This window comes from Heteronotia binoei, chromosome 13 (assembly GCF_032191835.1).
Source record: "Heteronotia binoei isolate CCM8104 ecotype False Entrance Well chromosome 13, APGP_CSIRO_Hbin_v1, whole genome shotgun sequence".
Lineage (NCBI taxonomy): Eukaryota > Metazoa > Chordata > Lepidosauria > Squamata > Gekkonidae > Heteronotia > Heteronotia binoei.
Window position 1 is genome coordinate 65506198 of NC_083235.1, and position 21306 is coordinate 65527503.

The 21306-nt window shown below is 45.0% G+C and overlaps 1 protein-coding gene across 2 annotated transcripts in view; it reads right to left on the reverse strand.

Annotated features, from left to right (window-relative positions):
• Nucleotides 1-21306, reverse strand: part of XYLT2 (xylosyltransferase 2) — a 71307-nt gene that overhangs the window by 36105 nt on the left and 13896 nt on the right. Inside the window, exons 2-5 of one of the 2 annotated variants that reach the window (XM_060252219.1) lie at nt 7455-7926; nt 4603-4778; nt 1034-1236; nt 1-30 (exon numbers count right to left, since the gene is read on the reverse strand). The exon at nt 1-30 is cut by the window's left edge and continues 51 nt beyond it. In XM_060252219.1, coding sequence (XP_060108202.1) covers nt 1-30; nt 1034-1236; nt 4603-4778; nt 7455-7926 — 881 coding nt within the window. Of the gene's footprint in view, nt 31-1033; nt 1237-4602; nt 4779-7454; nt 7930-21306 lie in introns of both variants that reach the window. The other variant, XM_060252218.1, reaches the window with a different exon arrangement.

Genomic DNA, 21306 nt, shown 5'->3' on the forward strand with positions numbered 1-21306 from the left:
GACAGGAAAATCACCAGCTCCTCATTGGTCCTGCAGGGGGCAGTAATTCAAAGGAGAAATTAATATAAATGGGGGAATTTGGGGGGGGGGGCTGTGGCTCAACCAAGTCATTAGTCTTTAAAAAGATAATGGCAAGACAGGAATTTAGAGCAACCAAAATTGTATCAGAGTAAATTCTAAATGGACAAAGAATCCAGCAGTTTAAAGATAAGATGAACAAAATGTATATAACCGCACAAACTGACTGAACAGCTTAATGGATTTATGCATATCAAGTACACACTACAGGAATTTCACCTAACATTAAATGGTACTAATTAAACATCTTCAGCTGCGCAAAGGCTGCCTGGGGCAGTGGGTCCAGCCACTTCCTGCCCCTTGCCAACTGATCCTCCAATCTCATTTGAACTTGGATCCTGTCACCAGCAGGTCCGTAATGCTTCTTCTTCCTGTTGCATGATTTTCTAACATGTCACCAGCAATGTTCCCCCTAAGCTGTGGAGTCTTGTGAGCAAAAATTCTACTTTGTGAGGTACTGGCATTAAAGCTGTGAGCTACTGGCATTAAAGTTGTGAGCTACTGCATAAATTAGTGTACTCTGGGGTCATCCTTTCCTGAGCCAAGACAAAAATGTGTGAGCTGGAGACTAAAAATCTGTGAGCTAGCTCACACTAACTCAGTTTAGAAGGAACACTGGTCACCAGTGAAGTATAGTACATGCTACTCTTGGGTGGTTAATGGTGGGCTCAGGAAATGTAGAAGACCACTAATCTAGGTACTGAGAAGGACCAATGGCCCATCCAGTCCAATGATGTGACTCAGTATAGGATGGCTTCATGGATTAGATAAGAACATAAGAGAAGCCATGTTGGATCAGGCCAATGGCCCATCCAGTCCAACACTCTGTGTCACATAAGAGAAGCCATGTTGGATCAGGCCAATGGCCCATCCAGTCCAACACTCTGCATCACAGAAGAACATATCCTGCAGGTCTTCCTTGCTCTGCCTCTTCCTCCCACCCTGCCTCACTAACCTTGTAGGGTAGTCTGTGGCACTTAGGTTGATGAAATAGTCCCAGGGCCAGTCCGTCATCTCTAGCAGATCCTTCATACTTCGCAGGTACATCTTCAGCAGGCTGGCTCCACCCCAGATAGTGACCATATTCCAGGGGGTGACCCGGATGTTGGTATAATGCTGGGCCACCCCCAACACTTCACGATGTAGGTAAGTAGAGCGCTGTAAGGGGCAGGAACCAGGAGAGAAAACTGAGTGCCAAGTTCAACTTCTACAGAGCATCCTGAGGAGGATCACAGTTCAGTCTGTTTCCTCCCTTTCTATAAGTGATTAGGAATGTGCATGGCAGTGCAAAGCTCTGAGGCACAGTGCAGATTAGCCTGAACAGGCTTGAACTTTCATTTACAAGACTTCTAGTCTAGCCCTGATCTAGATAGCCCAGGCAAGCCCAATCATGTCAGATAAGCAGGGCTGACTATGGCAAGTAGAAGAAGAAGATATTGGATTTATATCCCGCCCTCCACTCCGAAGAGTCTCAGAGCGGCTCACAATCTCCTTTACCTTCCTCCCTCACAACAGACACCCTGTGAGGTGGGTGGGGCTGGAGAGGGCTCTCACAGCAGCTGCCCTTTCAAGGACAGAGTCTCAGAGCGGCTCGCAATCTCCTTTCCCTTCCTCCCCCACAACAGACACCATGTGAGGTGGGTGGGGCTGAGAGAGCTCTCACAGCAACTGCCCTTTCAAGGACAACCTCTGCCAGAGCTATGGCTGACCCAAGACCATTCCAGCAGGTGCAAGTGGAGGAGTGGGGAATCAAACCTGGTTCTCCCAGATAAGAGTCCGCACACTTAACCACTACACCAAACTGGCTCTCTCTTACTTGGACGGGAGACCTCCTTGGAATACCAGGGCCCAGAGGCAGGCTTTATTCAGTCACCTCTCTGAATATCCTCCATGCCCCCAGCGGGGATCAGTCACCAAAGGTCACCATGACTTCCTGGTGCACACATACATGCACACACACAACCCCCCCCCCAAAAAAAAAAATACCCCCAAAAGATTTCTGGTCTTCTTTAGTTGAATTCCCCCCCAAAAAACTATTCAGTTTTCCTAAAGGTTAAAAAAAGAACAAAAAGCCAGGAGAAAGTGCTTTCAGTGGTCAGCAAAAGGGCCATATCATTATTTTATTTAAAACATTCCCATGCCACTAAAACAGCATTTAAAAATGTAAATATATTCATAGGTATATAAAATCTTTAAAACAATTCAGTCAAAGATATAAAACGGACAAACACACAGAACAACACAACCAGGGAGGAGGACCCAATAGCAGCGTGGAAACACCATACGAAACAGAAGTATTCACCTGCTGGTAGAAGACAACGATAGAGGCAGACAGAGGAAACTCCCTGGGGAGGGAATTCCAAAAAATTGATGCCACAATCAAAAAGGTCCTTTCTCAGGTTGCCATTCATCCAGCCTCAGATGGAAGAGGCAACCAAAGAAAGGTCTCCAGAGATGATCAGAGTGGTTGGCTAGGTTCTTATGGGAGAAGGGAATCCTTAAACAATGCTGGCCTTGAGCCTGTCCTCTAGCAGATCCTCCATACTAAGCTTAAAGGTCAATATCAGCACCTTGATTGGACCCGGAAGCAAACTGGGAGCCACTGTAGATCAAGCAAGACCCACCCCAGACTACTTCTACCCTACCTGTATCCCTAACACTCTCCTCAGACTATATGAGCTTCTGCCTCTAATTCCATCCATCCATCCATCCATCCATCCATCCATCCATCCATCCATCCATCCATCCATTTAATGGATTTTTATTTTGCCCTCCCCAAATGGGCTCAAAACGGATCACAACAACAGCAAACTACAATAAATTACATCAATTTAAAATCATTAAAACAATAATCATAAGGCAGCAGCAGTTTTCAGGATGACCTATTGGGCCACATAGATGTAAATAAATAAACAGAGTGGGAATTTGGGAAATTTGAACAGGAAGGTCAACTGAAATGTACACCTGCCGCCTCAGCCAAAGGCCTGATGCAACAGCTTAGTCTTACAGGCCCTGCAGAATGATAAAAGGTCCCGCAGGGTCCTGATCTCCAGTTGTAGAAGATTCCACCAGGTCAGAGTCAGGGCAAAAAAAGTCCTGGTCCTGGTCAAGGTTAGGTGGACATCCAAGAATTCAGGTTTTCACGGCTGGTAACATCATTAGGGTTTGTAGAATCTTTCGGGCTCAAGTGCCGTGTTCTACTGGAGAAAGTTTTCCTTCCAGACGTTTCGTTCTCAGCTGCGGAGAACATCCTCAGTGGCGTTGCAGCCGGAGCAGGCGCTCAGACCTTCTTGGCTGCTGTGCATTGAGATTGCACAGATGCATTGAGATGCACAGCAGCCAAGAAGGTCTGAGCGCCTGCTCCGGTTGCACCGCCACTGAGGATGTTCTCCGCAGCTGAGAACGAAACGTCTGGAAGGAAAACTTTCTCCAGTAGAACATGGCACTTGATCCCGAAAGATTCTACAAACCCTAATTAGGTGGACATCCTTTGGGCCAGAGATAACCAGCAGATCTCGGTCCAGCAAGCGCAAAGCCCTTCAGGACACACATGGGAAGAGGCAGTCCTTCAGCTATGACAGTCCCAGGCATATTAATTTTTCAGACCTCCTACTATACTTCGCACCATGGGAACACTATTTGAGCGGAAATGTGGCATAAACACATTTTAAACAAATCCAATAATCAAGCAAGTCTATCAGGTTAGCATAATTGAAAACAAGAGGGCTATGTAAACAGGAAAGCTAAAATTTTAATTTAGCCCATGTATATTCTTTGTTTTCCTCAAAAATTAGAGCTGCTGTACATTACGTCCTCCAAAGCCATTCAAGGAACTTCCAGGAAAACGGGAAATGACATGTTAGCCCCTGGGCTATATACATCCACTTCCACCACTCTTTCCCTGCACATGGAGAGTTTTACCAACTACGTGCCCCATCAGAGCATCGTTAGAGTACAGCCCTCTGTCCACGACGTATTATTGATAAAGAAAGTGGTTACGGGCAACGCTCCCTCTAAGCTATGGAGTCTTGTGAGCAAAAATTCTACTTTGTGAGCCATTGGCATTGAAGTTGTGAGTGAGCAACTAAGCTACTGCATAAATTATTTTGCTCTGGGGCCATCCAGATGTGCGAGCCAGAAGCTAAAATGTGTGAGCCAGAGGCTAAAAAACTGTGAGCTAGCTCACACTAACTCAGTTCAGAAGGAAAACGGGTCACAGGCACCCCTCATATTGTTCCTTTCCTTCTCTACAACACAGTACAAAGACACCTCAGAATTTTTTTTTTTTTAGTAGGGAAATTTGCTTCACTTGGCAAGGCATTCAGATAAGGAAAGAGTGGCAGAAGTCACTGCCTCTCACTTAAGGCCGACACAGGATGAGAGCACAGAAATGCTCTCTTCTATGTTCTCTGCAAGTGGCACACAGAAGACTTATGAGAGAGATACTCTGTGCTGGGCCTCACCAAATGAGGAAGGCAGTTGCTCTAGGAACCTGGCGGACTTCTGGATGTCCACATAGCCTACCTTGTCAACATGGATGTAGAAGAAATGTTGCTGATGATACACGGCCTTGATGAGGCGCTTCAGCTGGCGGATGGCTCGCCCATGAACCACCAACATGTATGCAATCCGGACTGGCTCGCTCACGGAGACCTGAAGCATCCTGCTCTCATCCCACTGGATCACTGGGCTGACTTTCCCTGCAGAGATCACACATGGAATAATCATCATGGTAGCCAGCATGGCTAAACCTGTCCCCACAGAGAGGAGAAAGAAGCCAGTCTCCTGAAGACACAATGACCTTTCTCACAGAAGTAAGGCTCTAGGTCTACTTAGTGCCCAAAGCTGACGGTGTGGGAAACTAGCCAAAAGGCAGAAATTAATTTTCATATCAGCAGCCACGTGAATGTTGTTTGATGCAATTGCTGTTTTGGTTATTGCAAGTGGGGCTTTATGAGCAGGTCTCAAATATGGGGTGACACAGAGTGTTGAACTGGATGGGCCATTAGCCTGATCCAACATGGCTTCTCTTATGGGGTCTTGTCCTCTGGCAGCACCAGAACTTTGGAACACCCTCCCAGAAGCTATAAGGGCCCTGAGGGATTTGTCTGCGTTCCGCAGGGCCTGTAAGACCGAATTGTTTAAACAGGCTTTTGCGGTTTGACTGAAAAAGGGCTGCCACCGGACATCTTACAGAATGCCGGCGATCATAGTCGAAAAGTCAATACCGCCTATAATAGACTGAAATAGCGCTGTAGAATGGTTTTAAAGCTGATATATGTAAATTATGGTTTTATATGTTTTATTGGATTGATTGTATTTTACGATGTTGTAAGCCGCCCTGAGTCCGCTTACGGAGAGGGCGGGATATAAATTGAAAGTAATAATAAATAAATAAATAAATAAATAAATAATTTATTAAATGAAACAAATTAGGGTTATCATCCAAACTGGTCCCTCTGTCTGTCCCTTTAAAATCAGTGTGATTTGTAGTAAACAGTAGTTGATTTTTTTTAACCTTCATGCAGCGAAAAGCTTCAACTGTCCATTCCTGCACTTCAAGCCTTTATTAAAAGGACAGAATATTTTTTTTCCTGGTCTGTTGGCGACCCTAGCTGTAAATGCTCCCTCAGTAGGAGCTACGTGCCAGAAGATAAGAACATAAGAGAAGCCATGTTAGATCAGGCCAATGGCCCATCCACTCCAACATTCTGTGTCACACAGCGGCCAAATATATATATATATATATATATATATACACACACACACACACACACACACACACACACTGTGGCTAATAGCCACTGATGGACCTCTGCTCCATATTTTTATCTAACCCCTTCTTGAAGGTGGCTATGCTTGTGGACGCCACCACCTCCTGTGGCAGTGAATTCCACATGTTAATCACCCTTTGGGTGAAGAAGTACTTCCTTTTATCCGTTTTAAACTGTCTGCTCAGCAATTTCATCGAATGCCCACGAGTTCTTGTATTGCGAGAAAGGGAGAAAAGTACCTCTTTCTCTACTTTCTCCATCCCATGCATTATCTTGTAAACTTCTATCATGTCACCCCTCAGTCGACGTTTCTCCAAGCTAAAGAGCCCCAAGCGTTTCAACCTTTCTTCATAGGGAAGGTGTTCCAGCCCTTTAATCATTTTAGTTGCCCTTTTCTGAACTTTTCTGATAGTCTAAACTAGGGGTGCCCAAACTTGCTTAAAGTAATTGTGAGCTAAATTACAAGCAGTCTGGCAAACTAACTGGTCACATGGTCACATAAAACAGTGTGGCTAGGCCATTTGGTCTGGACAGCCATAAAAGGTAATCAAATTCTCTACCAAATGGTGTTTTTGCAAATCTAGGTGAATCACAAAATTCACCTAGATTTGCAGAAGCACCATTTGGCAGCGAATCACAAAATTCACCTAGATTTGCAGAAGCACCGTTTGGCAGAGAATTTTATTATCTTTTATGGCTATCCAGACCAAATGGCCTAGCCACAGTTTTATGTGACCAGTTAGTTTGCCAGACTGCTTGTATTTCAGCACACAATACCTGATCCCCTTGTCTGATGAAGTGTGCTTAAGAGAGCGCGCGAAAGCTTACGTTCTGAATAAAATTTTGTTGGTCTTAAAGGTGCCACTTGATTCCTGCTTTGTTCTACTGCTTCAGACCAACACGGCTGCCCACTTGCATCTAGCTTAAAGTAAGAGCCACGTAGCATAAATGTCAGATGTTTGAGAGCCATAAGATATGGACATCAGATGTTTGAGGGCAGGCAGGCAAATAGATGGGGGAGGTGGAAAGAAAGCAACTTTAAATGTATTCTCCAAGCCACCAGCTGGCTTGGCTTGGAAAAGTGATTTAAAGAGAGAAATGCCTTCTCCAAGTCCGCTGATGGGGCAATGGGGGCTTCGAGAGCCACACAATATGTGTGAAAGAGCCACATGTGGCTCCTGAGCCGCAGTTTGGCCACCCCTGGTCTAAACTTTCTTATGCTCTTGTTCAGGGAGGTGTCAGAGACAGGGAAAGAGGGAAAGGTTGTGCACTGGCTGAAAGGGCAAGCTGTCAGAGAAAGCTAAGCGTAGCCCTCAATGAGGCAAACACTGGCTCCTTGGAAATCAAGTTTCACCCAGGAACACCCAGCACACATCTGCTTCACAGCACCCGGGGACGTTTTTTGGTAGTGAGGCCTATCAGGGTCAACAGCACTCAGCTTGATGGATCATTGATTTGACTTGGTATAAGGCAGCTTCACATGTATGCATGAAGAAATGATCTGCTGTTCTCTCAGAGAGTACACGTAAATGCCTCTGAGGCAAGCGAATTCAAAGCATCGGCAAAGTGACGATGGCACTCCAAGGTACATTCTGTGCTCACCTGAGAGTTGGCACTGCCGGGGCAGAGAGCGTGGCATTAGGTTCCCTGCTTGGTGCAGGCACACCACATTGGCAATCTCCTGCTGACACTGCTTACTGCTGGCTCTGGCTAATGCAGACAGCGCATCTTTCCCCGTGATCTCACACTTGGGAGTGAAGTTGTTCTCGGTGGGCTGTGGTGCCCCTTCCACACTGCCTGTGTCCCCGTGCTGGAACACTGCCAGCTGGGCATCCCCTCTGAGCTCGGTCAGGTTCCTCCTGCTCGAGGAATCCAGGTAGACTGGCATCCTGCGTCCAGGCTTGTGCTTCACCGTGACGGCTCTCACTACCTTGGCCACCAGGACACCTGGGTTGTCTGGGCGACTCTTCCATCGCCCATGCTTTCGGCTCAAGCTTCCCCGGTGGCCTGCCGAGCTGTCTGAATCCTTTGATCCTTCCCCGTTTCCGAGTATCTGGGCCTTCTTCTGCCGTCCCTGCTTCAGTTGCAATCACACAAAGGAAAAAGCGGGAGAGAGGAGATCAGTACTAAACTACCACACTCCATAAACAACAGCACTCCCCTCTTTTTAAAAAATGCAAACATTTCCAATAGCTCAATGAACTATCCACAGCGCAAAGAGCTATGCCGTTTATCTTTGTCAGCTACGGAAAAAAAATGGTAACCATAAGCCATTGGTGGCTATGCTTCTGAAATCAGCAAAATGTTATCTTACAATAAAGTACACTGATGCGTCCATAAGCACTATGAGTGACAAAACATACTTAAAACGTGTAGCTTGTTGGCAGATATCTGGCACATTTAATGCTACCTACTTTTGCTATTCTTTTGTAAAGCTGGCAATTATTATTCCCATTTCACAAGAAGGAAACTGAGGCTGAGGCAGGAGTGGCCTTAGTAGATCAAAGAAGACACAGATTTTTGGTTAAAACAATTTTTATTTAGTAACATATGGTAACAATATCTTATCCCTGCATCATTAATAACTTCTTTTTATCTATCCCATATATTACTTTCTAACCACCCCTCCCCCCGTTACTTGACCCCCGCCGGTGTTATTTACTTATAATACTAATATTAAAAGGTACCCTTAACTAATAAAAACAAAAATTTACATTCTTCTTCCTTCTAAGACTTAATCATTATCAAAAATTTTCCACTCTTTTTCTACATATCTTCTGAACTTTTTTCCACTTCTAAGTCATAGTCTCTTAAAATTCTTGTTAATTTGTCCATTTCACTCCATGTCATAACTTTTACAATCCAATCCCATTTCTCTGGTATTTTTTCTTGCTTCCACAACTGCGCATATAATGTCCTAGCAGCTGAAAGCAAGTACCAAACTATAGTTCTATCTTCTTTTGGAAATTTTTCCATTTGTAATCCCAACAGAAAAGTCTCTGCAATTTTCTTAAATTCATATCCCAAGATCCTAGAAATTTCTTGTTGAAAAAGAAGACACAGATTTATTGGGAAAATTGATAAAGCCAATGTGTTAAATTGTAAACTGGCCCTTTATCTGGAGAAATTAGGTTCAAATAGTCAGTGTTCTGTTCAGCATTGTAAAATGTGCGTTTCTTGTGAGGGAAACATATGTGCTTAGATTTTAAGTGGTGTGAGTGGAGTCCCACTACAGGAAGGCACCCCCACCCCAGACAGAGCTCACATGGGACACTGGATCAGAAGCATGACACATGGAGCTACTTGGGAGTCTGCAGAAAAAGAGCAATTGGCAAAGATCTCTCTTCTCTCCTATGCAGATTGAAAAGACATTCTGCTAGGCCAGAGAATGGTACCTTAGGATTCAAGCCACAGAGTCATTTTTCCAAATAAAATTTTCATTTTTGTGCTGCCTGATCCAACAGATATTTACTCAGGAGTAAGTCTGCCCAAGATTGATGAGGCTCACTCCATATAAGGACTGCAATTTGAATTGACATGTTACAGTTACTCCCCATTGACTGTGTGCAATTTTGTGCTATGTGTTCTTGGACAAATAATTACCAGTGTATGGCAGAGGTAGGATCTGAACCCAGGTCTCCTAAGATCAGCATTTTGTCTGATGGACTACACTGGCTCTTCGATCCTCATGGCCACCAACTTAGAGGTGCCCGGGGGAGAGAGCAAAGTCTGCCATCAATGATACATCCTTAATTCTCTCATGTTAGGTCAATTGACAGACTTTCAGCCAACTAAAGTAATGAGGGCAATATCAGAGAATTGAGGCAGTATTTAGAGCTCATTGCCTAATTGCACACTGAAGATGTTTGTGTTCCAACATGTCTTCAGTGAAATTGGTTTTACAGACCTCACTGTGCTTCCAGCAGTATCCTGGAAAAAGTCGGCACTGCCCCCTACAAGTATGGCTGGTTGTTGCTGCAATAAAAAGATGCACATTTGGGCGTGGCTAGTGTACTTACCAACTGGATAGTGCCCATGTCCATTATCACCATCCCATGCCCAGAACAGTTTGGGGAACTTAACGTTTCATTTTTGATGTTTAAGCAACAAGTAACAACGGACAAAATAATCCCCAGTCCCCCCTCCAATCCCACTCATATTTTCAACATTTCAAAATTTTAACAATGCTTTGTGCATGTAAAAAGATGCCAAAAGCTTTTCTATGTATTTATGTTAACATGTAAGAAAGAAAAAGAAATATAAGGCTACTTATACTCTCAAAGCAATGCCGCATCCTTCATAGAACGCCCTTAGAGTAAAAGCAGACCAGAAGCATCTTACTAGTTATGCCATTTAATTGTATGAAAGCAGGTGGTGCTTGTCACTAGGGAAGACCTTAGGTCTCTCCCCTTTCCCCAATTCCTGTGCAGGGAATATGACATTTTCCTGTGTTTCACCATTTCCTTCTGACTATAAGAAAGATAATCCCCAGGATGAAGGGACGAAGAAGAAGAAGAGGAGGAAGAAGAGGAAGAGGAAGAAGAGGAAGAGGAAGAAGAGGAAGAAGAGGAAGAAGAGGAAGAAGAGGAAGAAGAGGAAGAGGAAGAGGAAGAGGAAGAGAAAGAGAAAGAGAAAGAGAAAGAGAAAGAGAAAGAGAAAGAGAAAGAGAAAGAGAAAGAAAGAGGAGGAGGAGGAGGAGGAGGAGGAGGAGGAGAAGAAGGAGAAGGAGAAGGAGAAGAAGATTTATACCCCGCCCTTCTCCCTGAATTAGAGACTCAGAGCGGCTTACAATCTCCCATACCTTCTCCCCCCACAACAGACACCCTGTGAGGTGGGTGGGGCACAGCAGCTGCCCTTTCAAGGACAACTCCTGCCAGAGCTATAGCTGACCCAAGGCCATTCAGGTGCAAGTGGAGGAGTGGGGAATCAAACCCGGTTCTCCCAGATAAGAGTCCGCACACTTAACCACTACACCAAACTGGGACATGTGCAGAGTTGAGTGAGCTGGCATAAGGAAGGGCAAAGTGGTGAAACTGCTCCTTCTTCCTCTTCTGCCAGAGCAACCCCATGGAGGAAAGGGGCTGATTTCATCTCTTTGCCACTCCTCATTACATCCCACTGGCCTCTGCATGGCTGTTCTTCCACAAGGACCTTGCAACCTCTGGTATGAACTTTCCAGTGGTCAAGAGGCTTCTGGAATGGTTGCGTCACAGGATACATATGTTTGTTATCTACCTAGCACTGCCAGAACCTCAGTGTCCACTTGGTACAGCTTGCTCCTGTACATCAGCGGCACTTTGAGGCAGCAGTCCTCCAAGAACTTTCTCAGTAAGCCAAAGAGCCAGTTCATTCCATCCCACCCTTAATCTCTACCCAACCTCCTGCGGACCCAGTTCCAACTGAAGGCAAGGGCATCTCTCAAAGGTCCACATATTCAGTGTCAATGGAACTGGACCTAAGTCATCTTCCTCTCTAAGAGTGATTTCTCCAATCCCACACAAATCCCCACCTCTGATGTCAGAAGCTACTGCAACCAGTCAGAGAGTTATACAGGCGGCCCACCTCCATGGAGCATCCTGTAATGGCTCTGAACTTCCATAACAAATAGGTATCCTGGCTCAAACCAGACTGTCCTTTGTCCTCTGGCAGGATATGAACATATGAAGCTGCCTTATACTGAATCAGACCTTTGGTCCATCAAAGTCAGTATTGTCTTCTCAGACTGGCAGCGGCTCTCCAGGGTCTCAAGCTGAGGTTTTTCACACCTATTTGCCTGGACCCTTTTTTTGGAGATGCCAGGGATTGAACATGGGACCTTCTGCTTCCCAAGCAGATGCTCTACCACTGAGCCACAGTCCCTCCCCGAGCCACAGTCCCTCCCCTGAGCCACAGGATGGTGCATGGAATGGAAATGAATGGGGCATTCTAATGTAAACTCCCAGGGGTTCAAGATCCCAGACACTCTAGGGGCACTCTTGCCCTAGGGAAGGATTTAGGGCTTCTTCTAGAGATCCAGTATGCAGTCTCACTGCAATAAGGTGTACTCTTCCACCTGTGCTTCCTCCACACTTTGTTTCAATGTAGCAGATGTATATAAGGCATGGTTGGGCATGACCTTCTTTAAATTCTAACATACTTTTTTATTCCTAAATTTGACATTGTTGTCGCAAATCTACTTGTCTAACTGGTCGCAACTCTATTTTTGATGAGGTCTTGTGGGTTCTAATTGGGCCAGTTGCCTAGAGAAACAGCCTAGAGTGCAAGAGGGATAAGGGATCCCATGTCAACAAAGAGCCATGCAGGATGGAGACAGCAATGATGAAGGGTATCAAGAGAAGTTCTTCTACTTTCCTCTTGCACCAGCTGGCAAGAAGCTACTTAGAGAGAAAGAGGCACCAACAAAACAGACAATGAAGGAAACACAATAAGATGGGAACATAATTCTAACATTTTTGCTCAGCATTGATAATTTATTGAGCTAGAGACTCTAGAAAGCCAAAAAATCAGCATCTATTCACCCACAACTGGAGCTAGAATGAATATTTTTTACTGTTTTTACTGTATTTTTCTTCTAATTTCTAATCTAGTTTTTGTATTTCTTATGCATCATGTCTTATACTGTTCCTTCTACATTGTTTTAAATTTTGTAACCCACCTAGAGTCTCAGTAAGGCAGCTTATAAATAAATAATTCCTCCAGGTGGTGATTGCTGTTCCTTCCTTTCCCAAAGAAGCGCCTCTTGTTTTCTTTTGGTGCTGGAAATCTTCTTGAAGCCTCTTACCATGCAATTAAATGTAGAATCATTCCAGTCAAATCAATGGGCTTAGTTTGGCATAACTTTGCATAAAATCGCTCTGTCAGCCAATAGGGGCCCAGGGTTGGAAACCAGGCTTAACTTCACTTGTAAATTTAAAACCAACCAATGGAGAAGTTAACTTTGAAGCAGGTGCTTCCAGGTGGGTTGTTAATTACTCAAGGCGCATGGGGAAGCAAGAGCTTACTACATGGCAGTAATTGTCTTAACAGTTTCCACTTAACTGCGCATGTATCTGTCTGGAAGGAAGTGTGTTGTGACTGCTGGGACAGTGGTATGTGACAATCCCCCCCGGGGCACATTTGCTTATTCTGGAATGTGACTGACCCTCCACACTCTCATAGCAACCTTGAGCTATCAAAATATACCCCAAAGAGGATTTCTCCACCACAATCAATTAATTCAAGATGATTGAGGCTAATTTGCTTCTGTTAAGTACGTAATCATCCTGGCAGAAACAGGAAAACAAGAGTGAGGTAGAGAGGAAACTGAAGACTGGCAGAGGAGAACTGAAGAGAATTCTGTGGAGAGTCTAGAGGAAGAACACACCGGACAATGACACAGGGTGATTGCTGCGTATCACCAGCTCAATCTTATCTTCCCCATTCTCATATATGTGACTAAGCAGCATGAAAGTACAGGAGCCTTCAGGCCAGAAACTAAGAACTGCCTTACTGTTTAAGTATATATTCTGTCTGTCTCTTGCAGCTACCAGCACGGGGTACTTCAAACAGAGAAACCATAGACCAATTATGGACTGAGCCAGGTCCTATCCATTCCCAAATTGTTAGGTTTAGTATAAAGATGTGTCATCCACACGTATCAGCTAACTGCTAGTGATGGGTCACCCTCAAGACATTTTCCTATGTCTGTTCCAATGTATTGCAATCTACAATGGAGCAGAAGTTTACGCCCCCCCCGCCCCCCACCCAGATACGTAAGTATTTAAAAAGAAATAATACTCAAAGAGGTTGGGGGTGATTAATCTCTACAGCTGTCATCAAAGGACCAAGTGCGATGTACTTCATACACTATGCAAATGACATCTGTGTGTAAAATCAGAGCAACTTACTTGAATGCATGAAATAAAAACTGCATACGGCTTCTTTGCATGACTGATACTCTCCTCTCTCTGCATCAATGGGAACACTTGTAAAGTAAGGCTGCAAAGCTGGAATAAACCCCTCCAGCAAGGCTGTTCACATGAATGCAGCCTCAGAAATAGCGTCATTTTGGATGTACATCAGCAGCATTACAAGAAAATACATAGAATTATTTCACAGAACCTCAGCCACCGTAATACTGGCTAGAGGGTTAAGATGACTGATATCCTTGAAGACTGTAGGTCAGCTCTGCTTCAGTGCAAAAGTACTCCACTATAAAAAACACAGAAATGAAAGGCCTTCTACTGGAGTAACTCTGCACAGAATTGCACTGCTGTAGTACAATACAATACGATACATGTTTACCCAGAAGAAGGTCCCACTGTGTATTTACTGCTGTTTACTCCTATGAAAGTGTGCACAGGATTGCGGGCTTAATTAATATTGAATGACTGGTTGTGCCCTATATGGCCGAGGACCTGCCTACCTTAGGGACCGCCTCTCCCCATATGTTCCTCAGAGAGCACTGAGATCTAGTTCTCAGAACCTTTTAAAAGTCCCTGGACCAAGGGAGGTTAGATTGAAATCAACGAGGGAGCAAGCCTTCTCAACAATGGCTCCCCAATGGTGGAATCAACTTCCAGAAGAGGTGCGAGCCCTGCGGGACCCAAATCAGTTCCGCAGGGCCTGCAAAACTGCCCTCTTCGAGCTCGCGTTAAGATGAAACCCGAGAAATGACATCTAGCCTTCTTATATACAACTGAATTGTAGCACTGAAACTTAGAATTCATAACGGTTTAACTGTTGATTTAATTTTAACTTAATTTATGAATGTAATTTATTTGTTTTAACTGTCTAATTGTTTGTAATAATATTGTATTTTACTGTAATCATGGTATATACCGTGTCGTGTTAGCCGCCCTGAGCCTGCCTTTGGCAGGGAAGGGCGAGATATAAAAATAAATTTATTATTATTATTATTATTATTATTATTATTATTATGCTCATCTAAGCCCATTGACATGGAAAGGTGTTAACTTAGCTTAGAGTGGTACTGTAAATCTAGTGCACCCATTTAAACTTGATCTACTTGAACTCCTAAGGGGTCACATATGGAACTGGCAACACCTTCCTTTTATAATCCAGGGAGACAGAGTGTACTGGAAGTGAGAAGTCTATTTTCCCATACAACATGCCTTCTCTGTGGACAGCCAAGCTCTTCAGCCACTGTCAGATTCTAGCCATAAGAGTTTCACAAGTTCCAGAGTGCTGGGCTGATGCACTATTGGGGTAATATTTAGTCCTTGCCATCTTTGTTGGAAGCCAAGGAAGAGGTGCCCTTGAAAACACAAAAAACAGAATGTTTTTGGGGTGGACATCCAAGGTTCACAGATAACTAGAAAGTACAACCAAACCAATTGTTATTAGAGTAAGGCGCAGCAAGGATCTCAGCCTGATACAAAAGCAACAATTCTAGTATTTTCAAAACACATGCCCCAAGGGCCAACCTGTGCCACAAAACAGAAGCGTTTGTGCCAGCTAGCAATTCTTACACATGCCCTGCTTCTCCATAAATGGCCTAACCGGCCAACTTCTACTCTGCTTACTTTTAAAGCAGCAATTCCATGCTTTTAAAACAGGCTAAGTACAAGCAAAGATCAAACATTTCCCTGGGTTTCCACTTCAAATGTGTATCCTAGAGAGAGGCCAGAACCGGCAGAGATAACAGCTCATTAGTCACCGGCTTGAGCCATCTGTTCAGAGACTTACAAACCTGTTTTCTCTGCTCAAGAGGTGAGAGCTGAGGAGTGAGATGAGTAAACAAGGGAAGTCCTGCTCCCCATTCAAATCCACACATTCTGGCAGGGTCAGTCATGTACCCCTCAGAAAGGAGATGCTTGCATCCATTTAGAAAGGGAGGAGTCCTGCCCTATCTTAGGTTGGGGAGGCGCAGAGAGAGTGAGCGAGAGAGATGCTTAGGGACCTGTGGCCCAGAATCTATTACCTTCCTCTTGAGCAAAGTCATTTTGTTTACTCTGAGATTTGAACTCCCAGCAGCATCTGTGCAAGTGCCTCCGCTCCTTGCCAGCACGCTCCCTTAACTCTCACACAGTCAAAGCCTCTTCACATTCTCTTTCCAAATGAAGTGCACAACCTGGAGAAGCTAGTGATTCGGCAAGGAAGAGGACCTGCTGGAACACCCACCCTCCACTCCCTCCTTCCACAGTACGCATAGCTGAGCATTAAGGACAGGCCTCCTAAGCAGCCAGTTTACAGGTGGGCGCATCTCTTCTCCCAGAAGGAGCTCTTCATCTAGCCTGTGAGAGCACAGTCTTCTCATCCCAGTCCTCTCTTAGCTGCCAGTTTACGAACTCAGTGGCTCCTAATTGCTGCAAGGCACCAATGTCTGCTCTTCTGCATGAGCTACAGGGAAAGAAAAGTTTCTCCCAACTTCGTCTGCGCAGCTTTTGGGCACATCTGCTCCTTTCATGCTCTCCTCATGTCCTCATATGTGCTCTCTCTCTCTTCTTCATTTTGCTTTGGTTGTGCCAAATGCACTTAACTTGCCGCAACAAATCCACAAGGGCAGCTGTATTAGTAAATCTATCATCCGGGGAAACGGATTATCTTTCAAGCCCTCAAGACACCCAGCATCTCTATTACCTACATGCAAAGTAAAAAAATGGTCCATCATATTTTGCTCTTTACAGTATGTCACAGTCCTAATTTGCTCAGGGACAGATTTCTTTAAAACTTATTTATTTGGTCAAATTACTCAGTATAAAATCCTCAGGGCATTGTTACAACAGCCCATTCTTATATACTGGACTTACTCCAGCCAGTTAAAGCTTACATTTACACATAATCATGGTTTGTCAGCACTGGAAGTCCTCCACTTGTCATCGGCCTCACCGACTAGATTTGATTAACTGCCCAATCCTGGCAAACCGGGCTCTGAGCGATATACGTGATATGTAATAAAACAATACATAGACTAAAAACAGCACAATAAACAAACATTAAAATTTCTAAAAACAGTCTCAGACCACGTCCTATGAGTATTTTGTATACAGTCTGGACTATCAGGACATCACAGTGTGTGGGGAGGGGGAAGTTCACAAAATGTCTGAAGAGCAGGGGCAGAGATGGGGAGAGATGCCAGCCCAAATAAACCATTGCTGCCCTCAATCAAAGGCCTGGCCGAGCATCTCAGCCTTACAGACCTTGCGGAATTGCATAAGGTCCCGCAGGACCATCGCAGGGCTACCTCCCTCTACCCTGGACTCCCATGTCTGCGAGGCGGTGAGTCAGAAGATCATAACTGACTGTGCCAAATGCTGCTGAGAGATTAAGCAGCAACGGTAGTGCCAACCCCCCCCCCCTTGATCCAGCTGTCTATGGAGGTCGTCTGTCAGGGCAACCAGCAAAGTTTCTGTCCCATGGCCAGGTCAGAAGCCAGACTGGAACAGATCTAGTGCCGATACATCATCCAGGAACCTGGAGCTGTTCAGCTACCGTCCTCTCAATTACCTTACCCAGAAATGTCAAATTAGAAGCTAGGCAGTAACTGGCTGGATCTGCAGGATCCGAAGCTGGCCTTTTCAAAAGCGGTATGACCATGGCCTCCTTCAGACCCTCTGGAAACATCCCTGTCTCCAAGGGAAGTTGATATCTGTCATAGGGCCCCAAATCCTCTCATCGCCAGCTCTGACCAGCCACAAAGGACACAGGTCAAACAGGCACGTGGTCAGCCCAACAGCACCCAGGACCTTGTCAACATCACCAGGGGAGAGCTGGTTGAAAGAATTGAAAACCAAATCCTGAGATGGCCAAGAGGTCTCTAGTTCACATACTGTATCAACACTGGCAGGTAGGTTGCAGTGAAGTGACTTTATCTGCAAAAAGGCTCATAAATGCCTCTGAGCTAATGGCCAAATTCCTATATTTGTTTGAGTCCCTCCCTATGATGGTAAAGACCAAATTACTCTAAAGAATTATGCTGGACAAGAGCTAGCGGATGTGATGGAGACTGAGTAGAATTCCTTCCTCACAGCCTTTACCACCATCTCATAGGATTTCGTAAGCATCCTATGGGGTGCTCGTGTAGCTTTGTAATGAGTACACTGCCAAACTCGCTGTAGTTATCTAAGTTCCTGTTTCATCCTCCTAAATTCCAATGTATACCATGTTCTTCTCCTCCCACCCCACTCAATGCACACCTCTGACATGAAAGTTTTCCTGATCTGCAATAAACCAAAGTTTGCTGGTACACCAAAATCAGAAACACATGGCTTACTTCTTGCCTACAATACAAACCAGGATTCCAAATCACAATTAAATCTCAGCTTGGAATCCTGTCACACAGTCAAAGAAACAAGTCACAGTTTGTTGTAAATCAGGGAGTCTTCAGCATTCGTGCTGTGTGCAGTGGGAAGAGGGAGTGTGCAAAGAGAAACTTTCTAAGGCTCATTCCCTTAACAAGCTGCAGCTTGTCGTTACAGCAAACATTAACGCTCAACCCCCTTTTGAGGAAGAATCTCGGCAAAATAACCAGCCGTAATAGAATGGAGGGGAAAGTGTTGTGTTTCTTACATACATGGGTTATATGCACCACCCATTTACAAACATACACACACACAAATCAGGCCTGATATGGATTCCAGCACTACAGAAGGGAAGCACTCAGCCTTCAGAGGAACTAAATAATATTTATTTTTAAAAGATGGTAGAATAGTAGAGTGTTATTGTGTGTGGTGATGGGGTGAAGGCACAGCCTTGCAGTTGTTCATCACTTTAAGGTTAGATAAGTGCTCTCATGCTGGAGTGCTCTCAAATAAGATCAAATAAACTAAAATAACACTGTCTCACTAGGGACACAACAGGTGCTCTCACACAGGGGTTTGTGTCACTCGCACAATCATATTCTGCTCTAAAGTTTCTAGGTTGGAACCCAGATATCTACTCTGTGGCACCACAGCTCCTGATGGAGCTGCAGCAGATATGGTTTCTCCTACCTGTTATTTCCCCACACCATCAGTCCTTTTTCTCTCCCTGCTAGAGTATGCAGGACTCTAGGTGTGTTCAAGGCAAGCTGAAGGGTGGGAAAGGGTGTGAGAATGAAAATATGAGGGAAGGAACAAAAGGGAGCAGCCCTGCTTGCTCTTTTCTTCTATCACCGGTAATTTCAAGAGTTCAGAACAAACATCTGTCTTGCCAAGCAATCAATCCTATTCACCACCAGGGAGAATGGCATTTTCCCAGCAGTAAAATATTGCTACTGGAAACCATTTTCCCAGCAATAAAATATTGCTACTGGAATTAAGCTATAGCTGCAACAGAAACACAGCTCTAAAAGTTGATGTCAGGGCCATGTGGCGCAAATGAACAATGGCTCACGCTGGTGGGAAAGGGCGGGGTACAAATTAAATAAATAAAAACGACACTTCTACTTTAAAACAGCAATAACACGTATGCCGACAGGCCGATGAGCACTTTGATCCAATATCATTGCAGTTCCCTTGCAGGTTTAAAGTGCATGATCAGACAGTGACATCTGCCTCCTATCCCCCAGTTGTTGGCACCAAGTTCTGACCCCCCCCCCCCTTGAAATCAGAGTTATTAGGCACTAGGGGAAGTCAAGTTTTTATGGATGTCAGTCCTTTCTGCTTGCATTTCTAGATGTTTGAGCTCCCCTGTTGTGAACTCAAGACGGTTGGGAAGTCTGCTTGGACTCCCCTGTCTGTTTCCACCCCCCCCCCCTTTTTAATCAAGTAGTGATGTGAACATAAGTGCATGATCGCCTCTGGGTTGTTAATCACTGCTTGGGCTTTCTGCACCCAATGTCAGGACTGGGAGCCCCTGGAGGAGTTGCTTTTGAGCAACAACTCCCCTCCCCCCAACCCCCCCCCCCCCCGGTTTCTCTGTGTTGGAAAACCATAGAAATTGTCCTTAGTTAGGTTCCCATACTGGCAGGGATCCTGGGGAGGCTGGCAACCCTATTCCCCTCCCACTTTCCCACATGTAAACTGTGTTAGCAGAAAAGCGGTTGCTGTTTGAGAGCATCCCATGATTGACACAAGAGTCAATGTACAGAAGTCAATGAAGCTACTCTCATATATATCTGCATGTTTACACTCCTCTCCCCCCCACCATGTATTCCAAGAAAGAGAGGCAATGCAAAGGAGGCTGAGAGGGACTGCAGAGCTGTCAAAAAGGAGCCAAAGCTTTGGTTGGATGCCCGCTTATGCACATGCATGAAAGCCAAACAAGAACAACAAAAGGATGGCCCTCACTCCATGGTATTGTGAAGCAACGATCTGAACGGTCAGCTACCAGGTGAGCGCACAGTGAGGTGGGTTAAGGGTGGCATGTTTGGACAAACCTCTCTGGAACAACTAACACCAGATGTCACGACTGGGGGGGGGGGGTATTATCAATTGCTGTCACCACTCTGGGCCAAGGGTTCCCCTTGAGAAGGCCCAGAGTCCTTCAGGCCTCCTGCAGTTTAGGCCAAATAACAGGCATGTGGACCAGGCAGAGTGAACAACAGCAACAAAAGGTTTATTTGAGTGCAATATAAATTAACAAGGTGCATTAACCAGTAAAAGGGTGAAGGGAAAATAAACAAATGCCCTAACGCCTCTATCTCTACTGTCCCTACTCTAATACTATGCTTACCCCCCCTTGGGTAAGGGTCTTCCCCTGCTTCAAACTCTTTAGGCACCGCCTGCCTCCAGCTCAGCCTTCCAGGGAAAGAATACACCCTTCCTGGGCTTGGCCTTTATATAGTCTCTTCCCCAGGTCCCACCCTTCTCTGGGCCTGTTTCCCTCCAAAGCCCTTGCTACCCAGTCAGTGAGATAGATGGGATTCTGGGAAATGTAGGCTTTTCCCAGTAACTCCTAGACAGGCTTCCCTGGGGCCTGCAGGCCTCACTAGCCCCAGGATCATGACACCAGATAATACAGAGGCGCAGCCAGATCACACCAAGCCTGTGTATGACTGCAGCCACAGATTTCTTTGGAAAAGCCCCAGGAGACTACTTGGACGAAGCTTTCCGAGACTTCTAACGGCTAGTCTGGAAGAGTAAACTGTATAGCCAAGGGTGAAAGGCAGACACTGCAAACTGTGTTAGAAGCTGTTTGAATACACACACTGGAATGCATTTTCAATTTCCAGCATGTTTTTTTCAGGGTAGCAGAAACATGTTCAAACCAATTCTATCATGCCTATATTATAATGTCTGTCTTCACCCAAAGATACAAAACAAAGCACCCTCATATAAATATCTATATTACATTAAGTACTGTGTTCCGGAACATATTACAGACATTTGATTTACAAAAATTATTCAGGACAGATTCCAGAGAGGAAGTTGTTTTTGATGCAACAGATTCCAGAGAGGACTCTATTCCATCAAAAATATCAGTAATTTGGGGGTGTCAGTTCCCCCCAGCCACCGCTGGAGGATGTGGGGGAAGGTTGCCAGACCCAGGATAGGAAACTCCTGGAGCTTTGGGGATAGAGCCTAACGAGGAC